Source organism: Balaenoptera ricei, chromosome 9 (assembly GCF_028023285.1).
Source record: "Balaenoptera ricei isolate mBalRic1 chromosome 9, mBalRic1.hap2, whole genome shotgun sequence".
NCBI lineage: Eukaryota > Metazoa > Chordata > Mammalia > Artiodactyla > Balaenopteridae > Balaenoptera > Balaenoptera ricei.
Genome location: NC_082647.1, coordinates 60,889,333 through 60,914,060, shown reverse-complemented (window position 1 = coordinate 60,914,060; position 24,728 = coordinate 60,889,333). Strand labels below are relative to the sequence as shown.

Here is a 24,728-nt window from a genome sequence, read left to right as displayed (position 1 = left end):
CACAAACTTCATATTTGATATAGTTAGCATTTATCGTTTATCATATACAAGATACCATGTTAGGCACTTTATCTACATTAGTCTAATTATCACATCTCTGATGAAACTGAGGCTCAGAAATTTTAAAAGCTTGCCATTAAGTGGTCGTCAGGATCTGATAGGTCTTTCTGAGTCCCCAACCCAAGCAAACTTTAACCTGAATCCGTAACGTTTAGCAAAGTGCCTGGCACATGGTAGATGGTCAGTAAATGCTTGTCGAATGAGTGAACCTGTGTTTAAAGTAAGTAGTCGAGAATTGACTGCTTAAAAAGGGTCTAAAGATAACTGGGCCTGATGATACACACAATGTTTCAGCAACTTTCATTTCATCAGCTTTTTTTTTTTTTATTTTTTATTTATTTATTTATTTATTTTTGGCTGTGTTGGGTCTTCGTTTCTGTGCGAGGGCTTTCTCTAGTTGCGGCAAGCGGGGGCCACTCTTCATCGCGGTGCGCGGGCCTCTCGCTATCGCGGCCTCTCTTGTTGCGGAGCACAGGCTCCAGACGCGCAGGCTCAGTAATTGTGGCTCACGGGCCCAGTTGCTCCGCGGCATGTGGGATCCTCCCAGACCAGGGCTCGAACCTGTGTCCCCTGCATTGGCAGGCAGACTCTCAACCACTGCGCCACCAGGGAAGCCCCCCCATTTCATCAGCTTTTGCAGAATATGTAATTCTTGTACTAAGTTTATGTTGGGAGCATCAATTTGTTCAAAATGTTGGCAGTTACATAGTAAAAAAAAAAAAAAAAATCTCATTAAAGTTAAAAGGAAAAGCAAAGAATATTTTTTCTGAAGACAGGCCTCCCACAACAGGCTGGTTTATTAGCATAAGTAACTCACCATTTATTGGTCACCTTACAGAAAATCTGTCATCTTCAGGTTTGAATATGTAGAATCTCATTCATTCAGGAAATTTTCTGTTTAGAATCAGCAGTAACATTTGAAATGCCTTTGCTTGTTCAGGTTTTTGTGTGTTTCTTCTCTGGTTTTTAATTCAGACAGGTAAAGTTGGAGAAGCAGTACTTTGAAACTGGCCTGTTTTGAATCTTTCAGTATTTGAGTTTTCAGATCAGTTATTAGTGCCCTGAATTACCAAGTCCTTTGCCTTCTTTGGAGATTCTTTTTCTTGTGGTTGTCTTTATGGTAAATATGCCATTGACAAACTCACCAGTAGATACAACTTAAAATTGCCTGTAATCATCTGTTCAATCTAGAGGAGGTCTTACTTTCAGTGGCCCATTGGGTCTCTGTGCTCCAGAAAGTGGATGATGTCCATTGTCTAGGGTAGCTTGCAGTTAAGAGCCTGTTACATGAAAGCATTACTGAAATTATGTATCCCTGGTTTGACTAAAGAATTGTATATTTTTTGAGGGTGTTGTTGCTACATCTCATTCCTGATAAGAACTTGTTTGGTAAGATGTCAATTCAGTCATTATAAGGAAGGGGAATTTCTGTTTTGAAAAGGAAACTAAGATAATGTGTTTTCATGGAGACTTCATTGTTTCTTCTGAATAGCTCTTCTTCAGTGTGAGGTGTAAGGTGGGGTGATTTTCTGAAGGTGCAAAGAAACAAATGCTCCTTTTTTATCATTTGGACTGTGGATCTGTGTTACATTGGCAGTTCCTCACAATTCTAATTGGTGGGCGTGTGATCTGGTCATTAAGTAGAAACTGTTGAAAATCATGTTTAGGATCTTTGTGAATTCTGCAACTTCTTGACTATTTAAACTGATTGAGTATCAGATTTATTGGAAGACATTCAACGTTTTGGGAATGATTTAATATAATTTTGGAGGCTTGGCATGGTTAAAATTTTAGAACTGGAAAGCAACTTAAAAGTCTTGAGAAGCTAGAACTTGTCAAGATCATACAGCTAGGTTAATAGTAGTAGGGTGGGGCCTAAAACTGAAATACTCTATAATTTATTTGAAACTTCAAACAATTTTTCAAATCAGACATATATTGAAAAGGTATTAAAATATTTTCATTTATCTCATTTCTCTTACAATTAGAAGTGGATGAGAGTGAAAATGGGAAGAACAAGTGGGCCTTTAATTTCTTTTATTCTGTTCTTCCTATGCCAGAATTGAGAGATTTCTTTCCTTTTTTTGAGGGAAAGAATATTTAAAATGGACCTGAGTTTGCCTTCAGAAGCAATGGTGTTTACAAGAGAATACTATTATACTAAGTAGTTTATAATTTTTCTATAATCACTGGAACTGCTGTGTTATCTGAAGCAGGCTGGTGGTTCCCTAATGCTGCTAGCATTCTGGAATAACTGAGGTACTCTCGCCTGTGCCTAACAAAGTAGGACATCTTATATTGGTTTTTAACCAAGGGAGTATTTTTGGATATCGCATTCACTTGTCAAGTGAGAAAGTAAAATAACTGCCAGCATATAGTGAGTAAAGGTCAAGGATTTTAAATACTTGCTATGCATAGACCAGTCCTGCACAAGGAAGAATTGTCCTGTGAAAAATTCCACTGAGAAATATTTATGTGAACATTGGATACCAACTGGACTAAATCCTCAACAAAAGAGTTCCTTGGAATCTTAAATGTAGAAGGTAGATACAATTAATGCTGACTATGTCAGATACTGTACTAGTCAGTTTACTTAGAACCAAAGGGGCTTTGGTGTTTTCAGTTATTAAATGTAATATAGTGGACACATAAATAAATAATAATGTCACATATTTAAATTAGTTGCATGGTGGTAGCAAGAAATGAAGAATTCATGTTACTAAGATCTTTTAAGAAAAACGATAAATATAATGAATGATAAAGTGCCTATTCGATGTCCATTCATGGTAGTCATATGCAAGAAGAAAATTTTTGAGCTCCAGGATAGAATAAGCATGATGAATCTAGGATCAGACCTAGGTTCAAAATCCACCATCCATCAACTTTTTTTTTTCCCTCAAAATTCACAATTTTATATGTTGTAGAATATGAATACAACAGAGAAGTCATTACCACCAAAAAGGTAACAAACATATCCATCACCCCCAAAAGTTCACTGGTGTCCCTTTATAATAATCTCTCCCTGTCAGTCCTCTCTACATCCCTTCCCATCCCTAGAAAATCACTGATCTCCTTTTGACATGATAGATTAATTTGCGTTTTCCAGAATTTTATATAAATGGAATCAGACAGGATCTTTTTTTTTTCCTCAGGCATCTTGCACCCAGCATCATTATTTGGAGATTCATCCATGTTGATGCATTTATCAATAGCTTGTTCCTTTCTCTCGCTGAGAAGAATTCCACTACATGGATATACCACAATTTGTTTATTCTTTCACTTTCAGATGAACATTTAGGTCATTTCCTGTTTTTTTCCAATTACCCGTTTTTTTTTTTCCCTTACAAATAAAACTGCTATGAATATTCATGTAGAAGTCTTTGTGTGAACATATGCTTTCATTTCTCTTGGTTTAGCACCTTGTAGTGAAATGACTGAGTGGTACAGTAGGTTTATGTTCACTTTAAGAAACTGCCAAGCTGTTTCCAGTGTAGTTATACATTTTACATTCCCACCAGCAGTGTATGAGGGTTCTAGTTACTCTACGTCTTTGTCAACACATGGTCATTTTAATTTTAGACATTCTGATAGGTGTAATGATATCTCATTGTGCATCAGTTTTTAATTTGTCGACTTGTACTAGTTACTTAAATCCTTTAAAATATTTTTGCAGCAAAATAGATAGGATAATTTTACAAGTAACTGCTTATTTAAAATTTAAACCTATAAGAAGGTATAAATTAAAAAGTGAAAGCACTGTTTCTTGTCAATTTTCCCCCGAAACATTTCTTATGCTCCAGTATAATCACTGTTAAAACAGTTCTTTCAGTGTCCTTCCTGAATTTATGTACACATATATATATTTATTTGTGTGTGTTTGTATATATCCTCACAAAGGATCATGTTACATATACAGTTTTTCTACTTTTTACATTATATATCTTAGACGTATGTTCACATTAATATAAACATCTACCTCATGCTTTTTAATAGTTGTGTTCTACTAGTCCATTGTATGCACAATAGATAATCTATAAATATGTATTGATATCTAGGTGGTTTTAGGTTTTTTGTTTGCTTGTTTTTATGTTTTGTTTTTTTTCTGTTACAGAATATGTTGCAGCGAATATACTTACATCTTACATCTTTGTTTTTCTTATTTATAAGATAAATTCTTAGGAAATTGCCAGATCAAATTGGCAGGTTCATTTTAATTTTTTAATATAATTTTTATTTTGAAATAATTACAGACTTACAGAATAATTGAAAGTACAATACAAACAACCTTTTTTTCCATGAGCCAGCCTGATGTTCATCACCCCTAGATATTTTAATGTGTATTTACTACAAAGACATAACCTCAGTACAACCATCGAAATTGGAAATTAACACACGGATATATTACTATCATTTAATCCATAGGTCCTTTTCAGGTTTCTCCAGTTGTCTTAATGTCTTGATTAAGAATCATGGATTACATTCAGTTGTCATATCTCTAGTCTTCTTCAGTCTAGAGCAGGTCTCTGTTTGTCTTTGACTTTTGTGATTTTGACACTTTTGAAGGTTGCAGGCCAGTTATAGAATGTTTCTCAACTTGGATTTGGCTCACGTTTATATCTGATTCGATTTAGGTTCTGCACCTTGGCGGGAATATCATAGTAGTGATGCTGTGTTCCCATTGCATCCTGTCAGGTGAAACATGATTCTCATTTATTCCATTGCTGATGATGGTAACTTTATTAAGGTAGTGTCTTTGAGACTTTTCTATTGTTAGATTACTGATTTTCCTTTTGTAATTAACAGATATTTTACTAGGAGGGACTTTGAAACTGTGTAACTACAGTTTTCCATTCATTATCAAACTTTCAATTTATTCATTTATGTATATCAATATAGACTCATGAATTCTCATTCGATGGGTTATAATTTGTTGCTATTATTTATTTTGATATTCAGATTGTCCCAATTTGTACATGGGGAGTCCCATCAAGCTGTCTTCTGTGACCTTTTGACATGTCACCATCATTCTTTGTGCGTTTCCTAGCATTCTGACACAAGAAGGTATTCCAAGCTAATCTTATACTTTTCCTGTTCCAGTCCTGGAATCAGCCATTCCTTTAAGGTGCATAGCTTTCAGTGGAGAATGATATTTGGAAGGTAAGATCTTACCTCCAGTTGTGCTAATGGCTTTCGGGATGCTCTCAATGGAAGGAACTAGGAAATAGACAAATGTATGTACATGTATACACTTTTACATCTATTTATGTATGTGTTTGTATAAAACCATGAGTTCACATAGATAATCTCTAATTTACAGTTCAGCACCACAGGGCTCATTCTAGTTTTTTCCCTTTCCACATTTGTAACTTTCTTCCCCAGCAGTGAGAAACCTGGCTCCCATTATTGTAAATATTGGGTCATTGTCTATTAGGTCATCCTCCTCCCTAACCAATGTTTGTTGTCCCCTACACCCACAGATCCCCTCCTTATCTCACTTGGGCTTCAACATTTTATGCTAGGCCACTGTCACTCCTCCTTACTCCAGCATTGGATGGTTTCTTCACTCTGTCCTGGCTATGACACACCAACCACACAACACTGCCCCTCCACAGGAATGCCTTCCTGGCTCTGCTTGGGCTCTGACACCTCATTCAGGACCGGGTGCATTTTGAATTTTGACATATTCTCAAATTACCTTTTACAAGGGTTACACAAATTTCCATCTACAGTTCACCTTTTACCTGCATTCCATATTAAACATTTTAGTCATTACAAACCTGAGGGATGAAAATGGAATCGCATCATTTTGATTTGGATTGATTTCTTTGAGCAGGATTGACCATTGCGTTTTTCCTTTAATTGTTACCTTCTTAATCCTCAGTTCCTTCATGTAATTTGTTGATAATAATTAGAGTCATGTAAGGATTGTATGATTGTATTAGTCTGTTTGAGCTGCCATAACAAAATACCATAGACTGAGTGGCTTAAACAATAGAAATTTATTTTCTCACAATTTGTAGTTTGGGAAGTCCAAGATGAAGGTGTTAGCCTGTTCAGTACCTGGTGAGGGTTCTCTTCCTGGTTTGCAGACTATTGCCTCTCACCATGTCCTCACAAGGTGGAGAAAGAGAGCTCTCTGGATTCCCTTCCTATAACAACACTAATCTCATTATGAGGACTCTACCCTCATGACTTCATGCAACACTAATTACCTTCCAAAGGCCCCATCTCCAAATACCATAACATTGAGGGTGGTTAGGACTTCCTCATATGAATTTCAGGATTGGGGGACACAGACATTCAGTCCATAAGAATGATATATGTGTAAAGCGTGTAGCGTAGAGTTTGGCACAAAGTTGGTATTCTGTGAACACTAGTCCCCTTTTTTTCCTCCCTCCTTATCTACTTAGGGATTTGGATTTTGCATGATGTTTGGTATTTATTTAATTTGAACCATTTTCAACAAATATTTTGTAATTTTTAAATGTATCCAAAATTAAGCTTGTTGAGCTTGTGGGTTATTTGTTTATTTTTTTAATATTAAAAACTTATAAATTAAAAAACATTGTCAAAAGTTTTTCCAAAAGTACTTTAAAAAATAGTTTGATTATTCATATAAAATATAAAGATACATAACACGATAGTATATATTGTTTAAGGATGTATACAAATGTACAAGAGGTATAGAGATACAGTGGAATGAACCTCCCCCCCCCCCCCCACCCAAATCAAGATACTAGTGCTTGCCAGGGGGTTGTGAGAGGTGTGACTCAGGATATTAAACAGTAAAAACTACTTTGAAAAACTATTTGATTAGTTATTTAACTGGTTCAATGGAATGAAGAAGCATTAAGCAATTGTGACTTAAATGGTGTTCATTGTTATGTAGTAGTGTTGTTTTTAAGCATAACTCATTGAAAGATATGAACAGTGAAAACAATGAGGGGAAAATAAAAGTTTCAAAAACTATACTTACACTCTTCTGAAGTATTAAAAATTTACCAGATATCTTTTTTCCAGTTTTGTGCTCTGTTATTGGTGTAATGCTTGGTAGAAATGGTATCTTTATTCTGCAACCTGTTTCTCTTTTTACCTACATCACCCCTTAAGTTTCCTTGGAGTGATTAGCCCATCATAAATGATTTATTCATTCGATATATGTTTGTAGAGTGCTTCCTATACATCTGGCACTGAAAGGTGCAGAGCGAGAATGATTCTAGCTGCCATTTATCGGTACGAAGTGCTTTAGGTACATTGTCTTATGTAATCCTCATAGCAGCCTTATGACAGATTTATACTTGGGGCTCAGCAAAATAACTTACCAAGGACAAAGTTAACTAGAGGCTGCACAGAGGCAAGTTTGACTCTTTAGGTAGATATTTGTCTTCGGACTTAGTGATATAAACATCAATGGAGATCAGTAAGTTTTCATGCCAGACTTGAGCTTTTTAGTATTTTGCAAGTGCTTATCCTAGGAGGGGGCACTCTAAGCCTTTCTCTCCCCACACCCAAGTAAACCAGAACACCTTTGCTTTTGACTATCTTTCTGTTGGGTTTCTGGGTAAGATTTCACTTGGTTTCCTTCCAGTGGAAGGGGGGGGGTGCGGGTGGTGGTGGTGGTGGTGTGGGGATTAAACCACTGATAGTAAAGTGCAACAGCAGCTGAAAAGAAGGGGAAATTATTTCCAGTTGTGTACCGCATGAGGCAGCAACATTTGAACAGAGCTTTCAAAAGGTAGAAGTGTAGGAAAGGGGTTTCCAGAAAAAGGGAAGAGGAGTAGATGCTTGGAGGTGGAAGATCAATGTGTATGTGTATTTTATTTGGCTGTGAAATAGTAGTTGTAATTACACAGGTAGTTTGGGGCCTAATCATGGAAAGCTTTAAGCCAAATGACCACTTTGGACTTGATCCTTAGGTAGATGAGAAGTGGGGGTTTTTTTGTTTGTTTGTTTGATATGTGTATGTTTCCTTTAGGCAATAGGCAGTTTAGGAAAAAAACCCAGCAGAATTTGAAAGGATAGAAAGTCAGGGAAGCTAATTAGCAAATTGTTGAAATAGCTTAGGTGAGGACTAAGGGCCTGAAATAGGTTGTTATTAGGGAAGAGTGATGCAAGAATAACAAGGGAGCTTTGGCAGCTATTTTGATAGTAAGGAATCAGGGATTGTGATTTTGCACTTGCATAATTAATGGAAGACCGATGGTTGAGTTCACATTGGATACTCTTTTTTTTTCTTTTTTTAAAAATTAATTTATTTATTTTTGGCTGCGTTGGGTCTTGGTTGCTGTGCGCGGCCTTTCTCTAGTTGCGGCAATCATGGGCTACATTTCATTGCAGTGCGCGGGCTTCTCATTGCAGTGGCTTCTCTTGTTTTGGAGCACGGGCTCTAGGCGCACTGGCTTCAGTAGTTGGGGCACGTGGGCTCAATAGTTGTGGCTCGTGGGCTCTAGAGCGCAGGCTCAGTAGTTGTGGCTCATGGGCTTAGTTGCTCCGCGGAATGTGAGATCTTCCTGGACCAGGGCTCGAACCTGTGTCCCCTGCATTGGCAGGCGGATTCTTAACCACTGCACCACCAGAAAAGTGTCCTACATTGGATACTCTTGCCTCAGTAATGTGGAGGATCAGAATGAGAGAATCAGTATGAGTGTAGGGCATGAGTGCTTGGAAAAGATTAGAATAACTAATGGCTTTGAGGAATTTTATAGAATTAGAAATAAAAGCACTAATCAACCAAGAGAACCAAAGTCAGCATGTTTGTAGTGGAATCATTCTGATATATATAAATAATATATGCACACACACACGTGTGTGTGTATACATATGTTTAATTATTGATGAAAAGGATTGTGTTTGAACTTCCTTTTTTTAAAATGTAAGAAAAATTATAAATGGTTATGTAAGTCATTTTGGACCTCTGTTTCAGACTCAGAACCACAAACAACTGAAAGTTCACCAATAGTTTGGTAGCAACATCATTTAACACTTGCTTTTGGTTGTTTGCTCTGAAGTACCCCACTGACATTTTTGGTCCTTGTTGGCGAAAATATAAGTATAGTACAATGGTGCTATGCTAGTAGTGATTTCTTAGCCACTGAATAGACATTAGATTTCTAGGGTATATAGATGTTTTTGTATCATGATAACCTACAGAAATGAAATTTTATAAAAAATTTTAATCTGTTTTATACAGCTTAAGCAGGAACATGTGTAAATTTATCTCAGAATGACTAGATTTAGTGTGGCTTTATTATCATATTTATCAGTGTAATGATGCTATTTGCAGTTATTGCTGTTTCACCTATAGCGGTGAATGTACAATTTAGAACTTTTTTGAACTTTCCTTTGTTTCTTTTATATTTTTCTTCATGTGATGTTCTGTATATACATGCACATTTTTTATTTGAAGCAACTTTGTTGGAGATTAGTTTATTTATATTCAGAGTAGCTTTACTGTTAAGGAATGAATGAGAGTTTGATGCTCCTGAAAATTGCTTTAAAATAGAACATTTGCAACCCTATTTGGTATAAATAGAATTTCCTCTTTACTTTTCTCCAAAATGGTATACTTCATACTTTGAAGAAATTTCAGAAGGTATGTTGGAGGGTGGGGGAGAGTAAGTACTTTTAAAAACATTGAGAGAGAACAATTTTTCACACTTAAATGTCAAGGTGATACTTAGATGAAGTATGTGGGATCTTTGGTAACTCAGATTTGTGAAATTTAAAGCTAGTCAAAGATGTAATTCTCACTGGCAGATGTGAACAAAGTCAAATTTGGGGGCAAAGTCTCAGATAATTTAGAATTGCTAGACACTTATGTATTAGGCATCTGTTATTGGTTATTTCCAAATTTGACTTCTTAAAATATGGTAATTTTTTTTTACCAGTACACATCTGGAGGCCTGCACATTGAAGTAAACACAGCTGTGGTTATTTAAATGATTAATCACAATCCTGGCAATGCATTTAGTGTTGAAGATAAAGGGTGTACTTTATAGTCATCTACGTATTGAAGGAAGACATTAGACATAAATCAGGTATCCTTGTTTGATTTTATTATTTTGCCCTTTTAAAAAAAGCTGTTTCTGGGTTTAATGCTTTAAAAGTAAGTGATTAAATAAAATTGCATGGTTAACAGTGCAGTGTTATAATTGAAAAGTAAAACACAGTTCAGAGATGTTTTGCAAAAGAAGTCTGCCAAATCCAGAGATTACAACAGTCACATGTTTTTTATGTTCCCCTTCATTTAGTTGAGTTTACATATATTGTAGTTTATATATATTGTAACATGTATAATATGGAGGACTTATAAGTGTTGGAAATAAATTTGGGGATGTTATACCCTATCACTTAAACTTTTACATAATATAGTTCAGTACATTCGTAGTTAATAAAGAAAATCTTTAAAGTTTCCACCTAAAATAGATTATAGATTCTGGTTTGTCTTTGTATGCTCAGTAGTGTCATAATTGTGAAGTACTGTATAATAATATGAAAGAAATACAGAGCTACTGTCATGAATCTTTTTGTGTGTGTGTTCTACCTAAAATTGTTTTTTTTTTAATAAATTTATTTATTTATTTTTGGCTGTGTTGGGTCTTCGTTGCTGCGTGCAGGCTTTCTCTAGTTGCGGCAAGCATGGGCTACTTTTCGTTGCGGCGCGCGGGTTTCTCATTGCGGTGGCTTCTCTTGTTGCAGAGCACAGGCTCTAGGCGCACTGGCTTCAGTAGTTGTGGCACCTGGGCTCAATAGTTGTGGCTCGTGGGCCCTAGAGCACAGGCTCAGTAGTTGCGGCGCACAGGCTTAGTTGCTCCGTGGCATGTGGGATCTTCCTAGACTAGGGCTCGAACCCGTGTCCCAGGGAAGTCCTCTACCTAAAATCTTGCTCATAATACTGTTTTCCCTCCATTCATGAGCCAGTTTCGCTTTCTTGGGACTTTATTTCTACCTTCTTCCTTCTCTTTTCCTTGCCATTAAAGTAACATGAGATGGTTGTTACCAGAGGGAGAGATACTTGATCCTTATGCTAAATGATCATCAGAATTCAACTTGATAAACTAAAAACTGTACCAGTTTTAAAATTTTTAAAAAGATACTGTTCAGGGACTTACTTCCCTGGCAGTCCAGTGGTTAAGACTCCACGCTTCCACTGCAGGGGGCACCAGTTCAATCCCTGGTCGGGGAACTAAAATTCCCGCATACTGCTGCGAGGCCAAAACCAAAAAAAAACAGAAACAAAAAAAGACCGTGTTCAAACTCGTTTTTCCCATATTACGTAAAGAATTTGATTGTTTTTTTTTCCCCTAGCCTTTATGGAGTTAAGGATTGGACCTCCTACAAAATAAGTTATTGAAGCTGTTACGTTTTTTGTTCTAGATTCTCTGAGACAGTATGGTACAAATTAACAAGTATGTTTTTTTAGTCTCTTAAAGTTAAAAGAATTAAAGTCAACTTGAAGATATTTGAATGACATCAGTAATAACAATATTGAAATAAACTTTTTTTTTTTTTGGCCGTACCATGTGGCTTGTGGGATCCTAGTTCCCCAGCCAGGGTTTGAACCTGGGACCTCAGCAGTGAAAGCACAGGGTCCTAACCACTGGATTACCAGGGAATTCCCTGAAATCAACATTTTGAATCAAGTCACAATTAGATTAAAAGTTCCTGTGGGCCCTGTATTTTTATTGTTCTGGAAAGTGTAGGCTTACAAGATTAGCAGAGAAATGTGAAATAAATATTCTTGTTTTTTATATTTCTAACTTGAATCTTTTGACATTTTATCATTTCCTTAAAAATTTAGGAAACTGGTTAGTTAGAAGTGGTTCAGGCTGATGTGAGGCTTCGTGTCTTAGAACTTTAAAGTTCATTTGTGACTTGAGTTATGTCACCTTCTTTACTCAAGAGCATATTATCCAGTCGTAACGTATTCAAATTATTTTGTGGAACATTAAGCTCTATTAGATATCTTTATAAAGACTCCTTAAAATATCAGTGAAACAAATATTTCGTTTGACAATTCTTATTTCTAGGCTCAACCCAAGTATATTTAAAGTCTAGGATTTAAGGTTGTGAAATAACGGTAGAAAAAAGTTAATAAATATTTTCTTGTAAGACAGTCTTCACTTTCTGTTTTTTTGGTAGTGGTAATGGTGGTGGTTTCAAAACAAAGAGGGGTATGCTATACAGTGATCTCTAAGGCTTTCTCTGTTTCCAGAATTCTGTAATTTTAAATAATCTTCTGTCTTAGCCATTTTATAAAAACTTGAAGTATAAAGACAAACTTTGCTGCATTGTTTTAATGAAATAGTTTTATGTGAATTTTTTATACTGGAATGCTTAGTGTCATTAAAACAAATCAAGAAACAAAAACTCCTAAGCTGTCCATTAATATTATTAGATAGCTCAGAACTGTAGGTTATAGGAAGACTGGAGGGAATGGGGAGGAATAGCATGATTCACTTGCTATAAAAGGGATAATGGATTGCATTTTTCCATTATAATAAGTTCAGGGTACAAGAAGCTGAATTTCTATGATTTGAAGTATTTTATTTAATTTTAATTTAAAAAATTAAAATCATGTAGTTGATTTTTGATGATTTAGTATTAGGGAAATATATCTACTGCTTGAGCCCCTTTTTAATTTAAAATCTGATCTTAGCCTGCAACTTGTACTATCTTTACATAATGTTCCTCTCTTGTATACTTAATGCTGCAATTTCTGCCCCTTTTAATTTTGCCTTAAAGTAGTTCCCTTCTTTCTGAGATTTCTCTGCTCTTAGAAAAACAAAAAGAAAATTTGTATACACAATGTACATACTAAACAATTTATTATTGATAGCAATGGCAATATGAGAATAACAGTACTGTTTATCCCTATACCTAATAATTAACTCTTGACTTAACTAAGTCACTTTGCTTGTTTATAAAAGTTCAGAAATGTTGTTTTTTATCTTTAGCTTTGGAAATAGATATACTATTATTTCTTTTTTATTTGGCCACACCGGATGGCATGTGGGACCTTAGTTCCCCGACCAGGGATCGAACCCGTGCCCCCTGCATTGGGAATGTGGAGTCTTACTCACTGGACCACCAGGGAAGTCCCCAGATATACTATTTTTAAAAATTTGGTTGCATTAGCTTTCTCATCGCTCTTCCATAGACTGAAGGAAATCCTAAATGTGATTTCCTTTACTTTAACTTCTTAATCTACTCTCATTATAAACTATAGGTGGATTCATAAATAGAATAAAAATTTTCAGTTTGAAAGGTACTTCTATAAGAAAGGAGAACATGTAAGGATATCTGTAGCCCAGTCAACTTAATTTTGAGATGTAATTAATACTTAGTATTGTTAAGTATTACTACTGTTGAGGACCTCAGAGAATAGTATAGGATTGGAATTTAGATCATTACAATATTTCCTTTTTGAGAATAATAATATTACTGGGAGATATAAGAACATTTAGACCAATAAAAATCAGTATTTTTGATTACTGAAAGTTTTTATTAATGAATATGCATTCACTACCCTATACCAATGATTAAAGTTGAGTATACATTTGACTGAGCTTCCTAGCAACCTGAAATAAATTGCCTAAGAGAAACTCTCATCTTTTCAGGCACTAATATCTTAAAGAAATTTCCCACATGATCTCTCTTCAGGGAGCATTCAAACAGATGATCGCAGGTCTCAAAAGTATTCTTAGAGTAAATACAGTTGAGAATTCTACATGACTCATTCATAATACAAGATATTGTTATTCTCTTCTATCTTGAAATATATACTCTTGGCTTCACTGAAACCACACACTGCCCTCTGTTTTCTTGAGATTGACCACTCAGAGGAAGGGAACTTGAGAAACGTAGTTCCATTTACCCAACATTTTTTTGAGTGTCTACTATGTGCCCAATACTCAGCTATAGACATTAGAGTTGCAAATTTAATAAAATGTGCTTCCTACCTGAATGTTTTGCATAGTTACTTACAGGAATGGTGATCATTTTGGGCATCAGTGGAAGAGGGTACAGACTGTAAGATTAGAGAGGAGGGGACAGAAAAAAGACCACAATAATAGTCCATGAAGGGAGTAATCCCTCCTAAATTAACATAGTGACAGCAAGAATAGGGAGGGGGAGACTATAACTGTAGATTCTTGAGCTGAAATCGAAAGGACATAATGAATGGTTATGAGAGTTGAAGGAGAAAGGATAGCTAAGCTGCCTCCCAAATTTCTGGTTTGGGGGGACCAGGTAAATGGAGGTACTTTACTATATTCTTAAATCATGATGTTGACATACGGCATTTAAAATTTTTTGTTAGATACCTAATGTAATGAATATAATACCCATATGAACCATTGTTGAATACCTTTAAATCTATATGTGCTTTATAAGAAAAGCCTAGAGCATACCTTTTCTTATTAACTTCTTTTTTTTTTAAAGATCGAAATGTTCTTAGCTATGTTTCTAATAAGTAATTACTAAGATGAAGCTACTAGGACACATTTAAGAGCATGTGTAACTCATGCTTACTGTTTTTGGAGGGGAGGGGATCAAGCAAAATACACAAGGTCTGATTTAGAGTTCTGTTGCATCTTTCACAACCAGCTGTCGTGCATATGCACAACAGGTATTGTTGTGGCTTAAGAATACAAAGGTAAATAAAAGAGTTTTACCCTTAAGGAGCTCAGATACTAGTAATGGACATAGGCATATAAACTGATAAATATGATTGTACAGTATGTAGGTGCTGTGATAGAGATATACACAAAAGAGGGGACCTAATCTCTGAAGGAAAGGAAGAGAGGGAATCAGGAAAGCTTCCAGAGGTGATTTCCAGACTGGTTTTTTTAAAACTATTTGTCTCAGATTTTAATTTTGAAACTCAACCCTATAGAAGTTTTAAATAAAGGACAAATGGGGGGAGTGTAATGGGTGAAGGGATCAAAAGGTACAGACTTGCAGTTACAAAAATAAGTCATGGAAATGTAACGTATAGCATGATGACTATAGTTATTCATACTCTATTGCATGTTTGAAAGTGGCTAAGAGAGTAGATCTTAAAAGTCCTGATCCAAAAAAAAAATTTGTAACTGTTGGTGACAGATATTAACTAGACTCATTGTGGAGATCATTTCTCAGTGTATACAAGTATCAAATTATGTTGTATACTTGAAACTAATATAATGTTATATGTCAATTATACCTCAAAAAACAAGAAGGCACCAAACACCCATGTTTCATCAGTTGTTAACATTTTGTCATATTTACTTTATTTCTATCATATGTATGATAGACATGTATGATATAAAATATATTTCAGAAGCATTTACAAGTAAACTGTCAACAAAGTGACACTTGATTCTTAAATATTTCAGCATGTGTGTCTTAAAGAATAAGGACATTCTCTAACACAATTTTACAACCATGTTTAAGAAAATATTTGGTTTGCTTTTTGTTATCTGTGTATGAGTTATCTTTTTTTATGTTTAGCAGCTTTGAATTCCAGGCCAGTATCGTCCTGCTACTCAGCTTACTTTTCTGTTATTGGTGCTGTGTTTTGAAAGATTGTATAATAGACCTTATAAAAATTATCAGCAAAGTAAATATCCTCCTGAAGTTACAATAAATTTTCATAGCAAATAGAATTTTTTGTATTAACTACTGTTTTAGATGATCTGCAAATTCAAGAATTGAGAAAACAAGATAGCATCAATTGAGATTTAAAGAGGAAGATTACCATTTCTCATAGATATGGTTTTAGATGTTTTGAATTGAGAGAGTTCAGTAGCAAGCTTTCTGAAGTTTTTGTATTTATGGAAATAATGTATGAGAAATATTTAGACGGCATCTGTTTCTGTTTTTAGACTGGGCTGGTTTAGATGAAGATGAAGATGCACATGTCTGGGAGGATAATTGGGATGATGACAATGTAGAGGATGACTTCTCCAATCAGTTACGGTAAGTTTTAAGCCAAATTTTTATATAGCTTAGTATTAATTGTAAGCATGGAATATGTAACTTTATATGACAATTGCCTTTGAAATAGATTTTCGAATTATGAAAAGTAAGATATATTGCCTCATCTCCTGTGTTTCTAAACATGAATACTTTGTGTAATTGCATAGAATTTTTGTTCTTTCTAGTCTCTTTATAAAAGTAGTTAAATAGAAGCATATTTGCTATTTTTTAAAATCCTTGTAGGTTTAATTCTGTCACTGTTAATTTTCTATCAATATTGAACAACTCAGCAGAAATTAGAATCATAGAGTGCTCAGACCCAGTGTATTGGTGATTCCCAAACTGGAATGGAGATTGAGGTGTTGGGAGTGTATTTTTTCATATTCACGTACAAATGTACCTAAAATGATTGATTGATTGATTATCGATTGATTGAAGTAAAATTTATATAATGTAAAATTAATCATTTTAAAGTGTACAATTTAGTGGCATTTTGTGTATTAATAATGTCATACAACCATCATCTCTATTTAATTCCAAAACATTTTCAGCACCCTAAAGGAAACACCATATCTATTAAGCAGTCGCTCTGCATTCCTCTCCTTCTCCAGCCCCTGGCAACTACTGATCTGCTTTCTGTCTCTGGATTTTCCTGTTCTGGGTATTTCATATAAATGGTATCACATAAATGATCTGTATGTCTAGTTTCTTTAACTTAGTATAGTGTTTTTAAATTTCATCCATGTTGTAACATGTATCTGTATTTGGTTCCTTTTTATGGCTAAATAATGTTTCCTTGTATACATAGGCCACAGTTTGTTTATCCATTCATTGGATGATGGACATTTGGGTTGTTTCCAGCTTTTGGCTGTTGTGAACAGTGTTACAGTGAACATTCATTTACACGTTTTTGTTTGAATATCTGTTCAGTTTTGGTGGGATTTAGTGGAATTGCTGGGCCATATTGTAATTCTGTTTGACTTTTTGAGGAATTGCCAAACTGTTTTCCACAGCAGCTGAATAATTTTACATTACTACCAGCAATATAGGAAGTTTCTAACCTCTCCACATCCTCACCAAAACCTTTTTTTTTTTTTTCATTTTAACCATCCTAGTGGATGAACTGGTATCTCATTGTGGTTTTGATTTGCATTTCTTTAATGACACTGCTGAGCTTCTTTTCATGTGTTTGTTGTCCATTTGTATATCTTTTTTGGAGACCTCTCTGTTCAAGTCCTTTGCCCATTTTCAAAGTTTGTCTTTTTGTTGTTGAGTTGTAAGAGTTCTTATTTATTCTGGCACTTATGGGACATATTATCTAGATATTTTGTCCCATTCTGTTAGGTTGTCTTTTCACTTTCTTCATAGTGTTCTTTGCACAAAAGTCCAATTTATCTACTTTTTAAGAACTCATTGCCAAATTCATGGTAATGAAAATTTATCCCTATGTTTTCTTCTAACGGTTCCAGAATTTTAGCTATTACATTTAGGTCTTTGATCCATTTTGCATGAATTTTTATATGTGGTGTGAAATAGGAGTCTAACTTCATTCTTTTGCATGTGGATATCCAGTTATACCAGCACCATTTGTAGACAGTTCTTTCCTCCCTCATTTTGTTTTGATTCAACCCATACATTATATGTCTTGGCCACAAAGATATCTGTGTAAACTATCACTTGCTTTGCTCAAACCATGATATAGAAATTCTATTGCAATCTTTTAATTTCCTAGTCTCTAGTACATTTTTCTAAAAAAGTAGTGAGATAATTTATACTAAATTTTTAAAATTTATTTTTAGTAGTGATACAGTAGCTTTTGTTCTAAACTGCATTTTTTTATGGGCTCAGAAACCCTACATTCTAAAGACTTTTTAGTATTTTGCTGGAAACTAATAACATTTTTACCCATCTCATTTCTCCCCTTTTTGGACATAGTACAGTTTGCTTTTCACGGTTATTCTGGCTCTTTTACAATTCTCCATGATTTCTCAAAACTGCTGACTCTCATTTTTTTCCTTCTTTCAGTACTCTGAGATGTAATTATTCAGGCCTTGAAACTTTAAACTACGTTAATGTAGTTTGGAATTATCTCATCTGTCTTAATTTTCAATTTTGTCTTAATGATGTTTTTCTTTTTGCAGTTTTATGGACAAGATAGAGCAGTAGCTTGAACAGTAATCTTGCTTTTTCTTTAAGATCTATTCTGAGCATTGGATCTCTCTCTTCTCATTCTTCTTTAGCCATATTTGGCTTTCAAAAGCCCTTTTTGTTCTTTTTACAGATCTCATTCCATTCTGGGATTAAATTAATTCTATGTGTACAAGTTTTTGCCACTTTCTTTTTGTATTTATTTTAGGTTTATTTATTTTGCCACATCAGAGAAAACCTTGCTGCCTTTTTTTTTTTTTAATGCATCCCCTCTTTTCTTTCTCATTATAAACATATGCTGTTAGAATACTTATTTTCAGACCTTACAACTCTGTTGATCCCTATTTTGTGTTTGATTTTAATCATGTATCAGTTTTTTCTTTTTGTTATCTTCTTGAAATTTTTAAAGTTGAGACCAAATGAGTTTTCTTCTTTCACTATTCAGAAGAGTCAAATTCCTCCCAAGTGGCTTTTGGGGTGAGGGTGTTTTTCATTAGTCAGAAAATAGCACTTTTCTCTTAACAATTAAATCAAGACATTACTGAATACTTTGGTTTTATTAGGGGACTTTTAGTAGTAAATGTATTGATAATTGGATTTCTTGTCACTACTGCGTCTTGCCTTTTTATTGGTTTTGGAAATAGAACATTATCCTTATATTCTTTGTGGCTTGTTGGTTTTATAATATACCTCCATAGTGCTCTTATGTTCTATGTTGTGTTTCTGCCTTTAGGTTTGTGGATTTTTGTAAGTGTATAAATCTTGATACCTCCATTAGTGAATGAGATTTTTCTTTTTATTTTCCTATTTGTGTTGTGAGTTTTTCTTTTTTAAACAAAGTTTTTGATGTATCAGTAGTGCTATCAAGTAGAACTTACTGTAGTTATGGAAATGTTCTGTAAGCTGCACTATCCAGTACAGAAGCCACTAGTCACATGTGGCTGTTAAGCACATGAAATGTGGCCAGCACAGCTGATAAACTGAATTTTTAATTTTATTTAATTTTAGTAAATAGCCACATCTGATTACCATATTGGACAAGGCAACCTCAGATAACATTTATATTCTTGCTTTTAAAAACTGTCTTTAACAAGTCTCCTGCAAAGATGTTCTTTTCAGTCTTTGTAAAATGCATCGAGGCCCTTAATGTGGTATTATAAACCATGGTAAATAACATGTCTCGTTTCATTATTTTGGCCGTGCCGCACTCGGCTTTCGGGATCTTAGTTCCCCTACCAGGGATTGAACCCGGACCCAGGCAGTGAAAGTGCTGAGTCCTAACCACTGGATCGCCAGGGAATTCCCAAAACATGTTTTATTGTTTTCTCATATGATTGAGTCCTAATTCCATCTAAATTTAGAGAGGCAGTTTATACTCTAGAGTCAGTCAGATTCACCGAGTTCCAGCCCCTGTCTGCCTCTTACTTACCTGTATGGCCTTGCCAAGGACTTAGCCTTAAACTTTCCATGTTTCCCTTTCAGTGTAATTTACCTTCAACAAGTAGAAGTACAAAGAAGGCCAGCAATGTTTCCATATAACTAAAGATCATTCTGTTTTTACTGCTTTTGAAACATTTGTTTATGTACGTATCAGTAGAAATAGGATTATGAGATTTTTTTGACCTGTATCACATTTTACATAAAAATTCCCAAAGGCCAATAATTCCTGGTTTACCATGTCAGATATAGCCAGTGTCACATAGCAGAGTAGTTTCTTGGATAATAAGAGTTCTGAAACCTACTAGTGGCTGTTAGTCTTCTTGTTTTGTTGTAAAAGGAATGCTGCTGTTTTTGTTTCAAATAGTGTATATTCACTATGTGTGCCCTATGATATCTTTCCAATTGTGCTGGATTTCTTTACTTTTTCATCTCTGTTGGATTTTTCCATTCAACAGGCTCATGATATTAGTGTTTTTGTATTGTTTTGTACTTAGTGGTGTTCATTTATTTTCCTTTTGGTTTCTTACAAGTCCTAAATTCTACCAAAGAACTTTTCATCTTTTCTAAGAATTTAGCTAATTGAGAAATATCTCATACTCTCCTTTGTGTTTGTAAACAATTTATAAATGTAATTGGTCACCACCTCCTGTCATGAAGGCAAACAGAGACACAAACTCGGATGGATTTGGTGACTTATTACCTAAATCTTAGGTTGAATTTTGGGGTTTTTTGTTGTAAAATAAGAGAAAATGAATAATCTACAATGATTTTGTTAAAGGCAGCAGAAGTATTGTTTAAGAAAGTTTAAAATTACCTCCATTTTAAATAGGAAACATATGAAGGACAGGTATTATAATCTTTAATTTCCTGAGGAGGAGAGGACAAAGGAAGCATTTTAGTTAAATTTAGCAAAGGAGACGGTAGAGTCAGAAACTTGTGCTGATCTCTTGACTCCTAATCCAGTGTTTTACCACCAGCGCATACTGTCCTCTACACCTGAGCAGAAGACAAAGATGATTCATATGAATAAGCTCTGGCCTTAATATTATTCATGGACTTTAGGTCAGTATTTGTATTATAAATATCTAAAAATTTTAAGGAAGTGAAGGAGTTTGGGGAAATGAGTAATAAATATTATACATTGTTCTTACCATGTATTTTTTGCATCGCATTTACATTGGATAGTGTGATAGTGTCTAAGCGAAATTATACTTGAGAACAAATGTCTTTTTATCTTAGATGTAACGATGTAATCATGCTTAACATTTGTACAATTTTATCATAGGTTGGTCCTCACATAATTTTATTGTGAACTTTTATAAAATCAGAATTGTGGCAGAAAAGTTGCTGGTGATATTTGGAATGGTAGTTTAAATAACTGATATTGATTACAGGGCTAAACCTTTTTGTGCAAATGTTTATACAAGGCAGATCAACAATTGCAGTTGACATTCTCAAAGTATGACTGAAATTTCAGGTTGAAAAAATTACTTAAAATTATAAGAAGTTTCTTTTTAAAGTGTTTATATTTATGCCAGTATACATTTTTGAGATTTTTATCCACATTTAAAGTTAGGAAAGTAAAGTCTTGTTTAATATTTTATAACTTATTTATTATATTTAGTCTACATATATTTAATACAGAATAATTCTCACACACCCTTAAATTTGATTAATAATTTTTGTTTTGTTTAAGGCAGTATATATGTCAATATGAAAAGCGATCTGTTTGTTGTTTATGTGTAAATAACAGTATTGTAATTATAAAATCTCTGAAAGTTTGATAGCAGTGTCTAGTGTTCTTAGCCATATGGTTAATGATTCTTGAAATTTATGTTTAAATATTTATTATGAACAGAATAATTGTACAGTATTTGGAAAATATCAATAATTCCCTCACATTTCTTCCATAAATAGATTTATCAGAAAAATAAGGAATACAAAACATAACTTTACTAATGGGAAAACCAAATTTTATTAGCATTATGTTGATTCACATCCAGTTTCCTTCTAATATAGATTTGTTTTTAGGAACTAAAGTAAAGCTATTTTGTAGTATTTTAAATTGATGTTTAGGCTTATTAGCTCAATTATTTATTAATTGTGTTATTTCTAAAAATCATCTGTTTCTTTAAATTATCATGAAGAATGTCTAGTGATGTTGTTCTTTTGTGTTTCTTTATAGAGCTGAACTAGAGAAACATGGTTATAAGATGGAGACATCATAGCATCCAGAAGTGCTGAAGCAACCTAAACTTGAACTGTTTACTAAATTCTAGAGCAGAGAACCCAGGATGGGACACTTAAAAAATGTTTATTTCATTACCTCCTTGGATTTATTTTTGTTTTTGTAACACAAAAAATAAATGTTTTGATCTAATATTGGTTTGGTTCAGAAGTCTTGATCTTTTGACTCTCCTCATTAATTTTCTCATACTATTTGTGATTTTTCCAGAGCTTTATTATAGACAGCAAAATTTCCTATTAATGATTTTTTTTTTTTTAATGTTAACTGAGGCTCCAAGAGGTTAAATGATTTGAGGCCAGAATTCATCTGATTCCAAATTCAGTACTTTTCTTAAACCACGTAGACTAAATGTTGGTCTTATTTATAAGGTATTCCTTTTAAGTTACATTTAACCTTAATTTCTTCTGTATTTTGAAAGCTTAGACATTTACTGACATTTCTAAGGTGACCCTTCAAAACCTGTGTTTTTAAAATATTAATCATTTTAAATTGCTGTAATTAGTTCCTAAGCCATTAATAATATTAATAGTTGATAAAGTATTATTAGTTGTTAAAATCCAGAGTGGTTTGATCACACTTCTAAGAATGATGTTTCTGTCAAAACTGGGTAAGTGGGCTCAAGATGCTTTGTTAACATGTGCATATTCTCAGATACTACAGAACAGATTCATTTAGTACAATTAAGTTTCTGCACAGTGATTACTGTTTCCACATCTACTTTTGTGAAGGGGGAGATTTAATTTGATTGGTAAAGGATTCTTATAAGACTTAGAATGGAGCTAATATATACAGTTTTAATTTGGAATATTTTCAAACTTGAATGTGTTACTTATTTAGAAGTAGAATCATTGGTACTGTGGAGTAATTTAAAATCTAAAAGTTATGTAACATGATGTAGTATTGACACCAAAATAGGAGTTGGGCACCTGAAATATAATTTAAGGTATGCCTCGAAATGATTTTGAACATAAGTAAGTTTTCTCCTATTAAGACAAACATGAATCTGCCTTGCCTACTAGATGGAACTACTGGATGATCACATGGAATAAAGAATAAGAAAGAACTTTGAAAATTATAAAAAAGAAAACATTTTTTAAATCATATAATGAAGCACAGGCAGCCATACTAATGTAGCATTTGAAGAAATATTCTGATGTATATTTTCTCACTATTCTGGTAAGCGGTTTACAAGGGCATTGTTAGACCCCATACCACCTTGACAATGTCAGATTAGTACCCAGAGGGATGGCCACTTCATATAACTTGAATTTAAATTGGTGAGGTACCATTCTGAAACCTCACAGGAATTGGGCAGAGGTTTTAATGGGTTACCTCTAGTTTTTCAGTGTTTTGTCAATAAGTTTTCAAAATTTAGTTTAGGTGGCTTTCTCTGTTAAGGATTGAATACCTGAAAATTGATAGTTGGCATCAGGATGATGAAGCACATCATTGGTAGGAAGTTAGACTAGCCAGGCAGCTGAAGAAAATTATTTTTATGGGATTTTACAGTTAGTAGATATTCTTCAACTTTTGATCTTCACAGTGAACCTGTGAAGCAGGCAGGAAGGGCCTGTCTATTGTAAACATCTCATGAAATAGAAAACTGGGTCTCACAGAAAATAAGTTAAGAAATGAAAGGGTCCAAGGTTGCATAGCCAACAGTTGTCAGATGTGGATTAGAACCCAGGTTTTTTCCTTTGTAATTTTCCATAATGACTTAATTCAATTTGAATCATTTTGAATTCAAATTGTAGATGTAATAATGGTCAGTATTTTTCATCAGGCCTTAGATTAAAATTGTTGGCCATTGGATGCCATGTCCCTTCATACTGTTCCCACTGAATATTTAATTTAGATGACTATGATAATGAGCCAACTCTCTTTTGAAAGATTGTATAGTGTATTAATAATGCTTTTTTTGTGGCATGTCAAGATGTGCCCTGTATTTTTTAAAGATATCCATATCTTTTTTCTCCCACACTTAACCTTAAGTTGAAAGAAGGAACATCTGCCACCCTTTGGCAGTGAGCTAATAATTTGCACTACTCTCAATCCACCCACATATATGACATTGAAGAGTTGGACTAGAGTTTTCTAGCTACCTTAATGGCTCCTGTTTTACTCCACTTTTAAATCTTGGTATGGGTCCAGACTCTGCCCTAGGTCCACTTCTTGCTCTATCCATATACTCTCTTTAGTAATCTCGTCTGGTCTCAGTTGCTTAAAACAAACTCTGATGTGATTCTCTATTCTCAGTCTTGGCCTCTCCCTGAAACCCCAAACTCATAATCAGCTAACAACTCCATCACCTCTCCAGTGTCTAATGAGTATCTTAAAGACAACTTGCTGAAAACAGAAACCTTGATAATCTTTCTCAAACCTGATCTTTTCTCTAGTCTTTTGCATCGCAGTGGGTGCCCCCTTTTTCCCAATGCTAAAGCCAGCACTGTTAGAGCTCTTCTTGAATCCTCTCTTCTCCCAGTATTCAATCCCTTGACAAGCCCTGTCAACTCCATCCCCAAAGAATATCCCATGTATTTAATATCGTTGCCTGCCTCCTCAACGTCTATTTCCCCCTTCCTCTTTTCTAACAAATACTCATATTTCCCCCTCAGGTATCCATCCTTCATTCACATAGGCCATGTGACTCAAGGCAAGCCAACCCCATTCCCAATTCATCTCCTATACAAATGAATGAATGAGGGATGGACAGGCTTAATAAATGTGGGCCAATGAAACAATGGGCTAGAGTCAAATGGCAAAGAGGAATTCTGGCTCTTGAAATAGCACATAAAGTGAGGCTCTCTCTCTGGATATGAATAAGGGAGCACCTAGTCTCAATTGCTAGTGGCAGTTGTCTAACAACCATTCC

At 34.5% G+C, this 24,728-nt stretch overlaps 1 protein-coding gene across 5 annotated transcripts in view; it reads left to right on the top strand.

The window, feature by feature from the left end:
• The window catches only part of SEM1 (SEM1 26S proteasome subunit), a 294,293-nt gene that overhangs the window by 1,654 nt on the left and 267,911 nt on the right, over positions 1–24,728 (top strand). For 2 of the 5 annotated variants that reach the window (XM_059933894.1, XM_059933895.1), the window contains exon 2: positions 15,927–16,020. In XM_059933894.1, coding sequence (XP_059789877.1) covers positions 15,927–16,020 — 94 coding nt within the window. Of the gene's footprint in view, positions 1–15,926; positions 16,021–20,571; positions 20,671–21,793; positions 21,989–24,728 lie in introns of those variants that run through there. The other 3 variants (XR_009505061.1, XM_059933898.1, XM_059933897.1) reach the window with 3 other exon arrangements.